The sequence below is a fragment of the Microchirus variegatus genome (genome assembly GCF_963457635.1).
Source record: "Microchirus variegatus genome assembly, chromosome: 22".
NCBI lineage: Eukaryota > Metazoa > Chordata > Actinopteri > Pleuronectiformes > Soleidae > Microchirus > Microchirus variegatus.
The window spans coordinates 4943401-4947977 of record NC_139823.1 but is presented as its reverse complement, the minus strand read 5'-3'; the positions used below and the strand labels follow the sequence as shown (position 1 = coordinate 4947977).

Here is a 4577-nt window from a genome sequence, read left to right as displayed (position 1 = left end):
AATGAGTTGACCGTGTAGAGCAGGGGTCTCAAACTGGCGGCCCGGGGGCCACATGCGGCCCCCCAATCGATTACATGCGGCCCCCCACTTAATATCATGTTATAATGAAAACATGGCCCACGACCTCGACCGTCTTTTAAACACAGTGTGTAACGGAGGCACAGACGATACAATATACTATGTTTGCTAGCGATGTTATTATAACAGTAATAATAAGACATTTGGTCATAATTATGAAGGGCAGTGGTCGAAATGGCTCCTGGCACAAATTTTAATTCCAGATGTCCACACTATTTTTTATGTAATTTAAAATAAATGTCTGTTTTTGATATTAATACATTCATTTTGCATCATAAATAGTATTATTAAGTGTATGTATACGTGTGATATCATGATGCAATATTGTGAACAGTTGTTTTAGGTTAGGCCGGCCCCCTTCTTGACCACAATAGATGCGCATTGGCCCCCAGGTCATTATGAGTTTGAGACCCCTGGTGTAGAGAGAGAGTAATGACATGGAAACAAAAGTGAGATTTGGTGTGAAACTGTTAGGAGATAAATGTCAACACGTCCTCAGGTGAAAACGAAGGGACTGTTTTAGTCTCCCCAGCTGCTTATATACCTGGACACCGTTAGGTGATTAATATTCTGGTTTGCAGAGTCAATAATTCGTTCCAATAAACGGGTCACGCGCAGGGAGGAGCTCGCGGTGAATTATTGATCTTTGTCTTTGGGACATCTTTGTGTAGGTGGGTCAAGATTTTTTTTTGGGGGGGGGGGGGGTGTGTGGTGGCATGGTGATGCTCCAGTGAGCTGATTCTTTGTGCATGAAATGACTTCCTCTCGACCACAGAGAGAGAGAGAGAGCGAGAGAGAGAGGGAAAGGGAGGGAGGGAGGGAGAGAGAGAGAGAGAATAAGCAACTTTATTCCAAGGCATAGCGGTGTCTCCTCCGGCACAGTGTGGTAAGAGAATAAAGCGTCCATGGTCGATCATCAGCGCGTCTTTCATCCTCTCAGACGCATTTAGAGGCAGACGCACACAACGACCGAGCACTGGCGATGAGAGAGGATCATGTTTCATGTTTCGTTTTTTTTGATGGATTTTGAAATAGAGATGATGATGATGATGATGATGATGATGATGATGATGCGTTGAATAATTCCCGACGAGCCTGTACATCTTCATCAATGTGCCTGAGGTATGTATTATAAGGAGTTTCCACAGTTCTTGTTATTATTGCGTGCGGTTGTCTCATTTTCTGCGCCGCTGTAGTGATGCGGGATTTCAGTAAACCTGTAGTGTATATAAATAGATTCCCATTCAAACTATAGTCTTTAATTGCGCACGGTGGCTTCCCCCTCACATCTGTTTCCAGACCATTGTGTTGTGCTTATGTCTTGCTTTGACCTTGCCTTTATTTTCCCCCCACACACGTAGCTTGAAGGAGTTGCTTTTGTGTGTCTTGCTTTGTTTTTGAGCCATTTCAGATCAGCATCCAGTCCACACACAGCCTGAAGTTATACCTTTGGGTATAATGGCAAATGAAGATTTGACTCATGCAGGCTGCAGCTTTCTTGTGTGGAAGTGTAGTTTTTCACTGTGGTCTCTGCCTGGTTTCACATCACTGTGTGTGTGTTTTCTTGTGTGTCTTCTTTTCCTATAGATGACATTGAGGATTCCATAGCAGGACTGTCAGCTCGGGCCGTCAATTTGCAGGAAAATGCATCTTTGGATTCCATGTGTTTTTTTACTAAGTGCAGCCCCTGTGTGCACCGCTGAGATGTTTGGCAGTTATGGAGAAATATGTCAGAGACAATGTGCCTGTGAGGAGAGAGAGGGGATTCTTACAGTCAGCTGTGAAAACAGAGGAATTGTAAGCCTCTCAAACATTAAGCCAGTGAACTTCCCCCAGTATCATCTGCTGCTTACGGGGAATCTTTTGGAAAAGCTGTCTGCCAATGACTTTGTTGATTATAAAGGACTTACCAGACTACACCTGGGAAATAATGACTTATTGGAGGTTGAAGCAGGAGCTTTTAATGGACTGCAGGGATTGAAACGTTTACATCTCAACAATAACAAACTTGATGCCTTGAAGGAAGAGCTTTTCTTTGGTCTTGAAAGTCTGGAGTATTTGCAAATTGATAGTAACTATATCACACATGTGGCTCCTCATGCCTTCAGCAGGCTTCTGCACCTGGAAGTCCTGATTCTAAATGACAACTTAATATCAGCTCTGCCTGTGAATATTTTCCAGCATGTTCCATTGACTCATTTGGACCTAAGGGGGAATCAGCTCAAAGTGCTGCCCTACTCAGGTCTGCTGGAGCACATGAACAGTGTCGTGGAGTTGCAGCTGGAGGAGAATCCGTGGAATTGCTCCTGTGAGCTGATTGCGCTCAAAACCTGGCTCGAGAGCATATCGTACACAGCTTTAGTCGGCGATGTGGTTTGTGAGTTCCCTTTTCGGCTCCACGGGAGAGATCTTGATGAGGTCTCAAAACAAGAGTTGTGCCCGAGGAGGGCCATTGCTGAATATGAGATGCCACTGCTGCCACATCTGAGCAGTGATGCATTCTACAGAACCACGTCCGCTCTACTTACAACCTCCATGACTTCATCTGGGATCGCACGCTCCTCATCAAGACCCACCAAGGCACCTCGACATTCAGGCAAATTAAAATCAAGGCCCACAGCTCGCGTCCCATCTAATAAGCCGCAAAATTATGGCCAAATTATTTCCTATCAGACAAAATCCCCCGTGCCTTTAGATTGCCCGACTGCCTGCACTTGCAATCTCCAAATTTCTGATCTTGGCCTGAATGTGAATTGCCAGGAGCGAAAGATTGAGCATATATCTGATTTAAATCCCAAACCTTACAATCCCAAAAAGATGTATCTCACGGGGAATTACGTCCCTGCTGTGCGTCGATCAGATTTCACGGAGGCAACTGGATTAGACCTGCTTCATCTTGGTAACAATCGAATAGTTCGCATACACGACAGAGCCTTTGGGGATTTAACGCACCTGAGAAGACTGTACCTGAACGGGAATTTAATAGACCGTCTCACGACTGATATGTTTTATGGTCTGGAAAGCCTGCAGTTCTTATATTTAGAGTACAACGTCATTAAAGAGGTTGTGTCTGACACCTTTCAGCATGTGCCCAAACTTCAGCTTCTTTTCCTGAACAATAACCTTTTGAAGACTTTACCCGTGGGAACATTTAACGGCCTGACATTAGCCAGACTGAATCTGCGCAACAACCACCTGCGATACCTGCCCGTCAGTGGCGTCCTGGATCAGCTTACAGCGCTGGTGCAAGTCGACTTGTTCGAGAATCCGTGGGATTGTTCTTGCAGGATACTGGAGTTAAAGATGTGGCTGGAGCAGCTGAGCACTGGCACAGTTGTAAACAATGTCATCTGCGGTTCGCCTAAGAGGCTCGCTGGGGAGGATATGAGATACATTAGGGCAGCTAATTTCTGCCCTAATAACTCTGATATACTTGCCTCGATGATCCCTCCCTCTGAAGAATCTTTCCCCCGCAGCACTATCACCATAGAAACATCCTTGGACTCGGACAGACAGTACAGCGCCGTTCCTTTATCTGTAATGATTCTTGCCCTACTCCTCATGTGCATTGTGTCTGTGTTTGTGGCTGCAGGATTGTTCGTGACAATGAAAAAGAGACACCAGAAGAGTCAGAGCGAGCAGAACAACTCCATGAACGCTTGCATTAGCTCTCTCAACATGGAATATGGCCTTTACAAAAAGGGAGCCATTCCCAAAGAGCGGACTTCTGGCGGACACGTGTACGAGTACATCCCACCTCCCACAGAATCCGCAGGCACAAGCGCTGCTCACACGAGGACAGACAGCAAATCGGTGGACGGCTTCCGAGACTTTGACGAGTTGAGCGGTGTTTTTCTGGGTAACTCGGATGAAGAGGTGGTCAGTAATATAATAAGCTCAGAGTACAGTGCCACCACTCCAGAGCCTCTTAATAAGGCCTGCAGCCCTCGCCGCGATGATCAACGTTACTACAGAGATGTGCTCGAGCCGGACAAGCAAGTGCGCTACAGCAATACACTACCATGCAGGCATTCATCCAGTCAGTATACCTCAGACTTTGATGCAAGGCATCAGTATGTGCCGCCAGACAGAATGCAACAGACGATACTTTATTGTGCAGCACCGAGTGCTGTTTATGTGGAGCCCAACAGAAGCGAGTACTGGGAACTTAAAGCAAAGCTTCATATTGATCCTGATTACCTTGAGGTTCTAGAAAAACGAACCACATTCACACAGTTCTAAGAGACTTGGCATGGAGAGGACAGGCATCGCTGTGTCCACTTTAATCAGGAATCAGCCCGTGTGAAAATATTGTTTTTTTCTCACCTTTATTAATACAGTGTGATGTGCATTGTGATAAAACAATACACATTTGTGAGAATTGTGCGTCACAGAAGTGAATATTCAAAGGGGAACGCTACTTTATCATACCTTACACCTGAGGTGTAAACAGTTTGGTGAAGATTCATAGACAAAGAACTGTATATTTAAAGCTTTTA

The 4577-nt window shown here is 45.3% G+C and overlaps 1 protein-coding gene across 1 annotated transcript; it reads left to right on the top strand.

Annotated features, from left to right (window-relative positions):
- Positions 1-1722: 1722 nt before the first annotated feature.
- slitrk5b (SLIT and NTRK-like family, member 5b) lies at positions 1723-4320 on the top strand (the record flags this gene model as incomplete). The annotated part of the gene is made up of 1 exon (XM_083908499.1): positions 1723-4320. The coding sequence occupies one exon, from the start codon at positions 1723-1725 to the stop codon at positions 4318-4320; it is 2598 nt and encodes an 865-aa protein (XP_083764625.1).
- Positions 4321-4577: the final 257 nt, after the last annotated feature.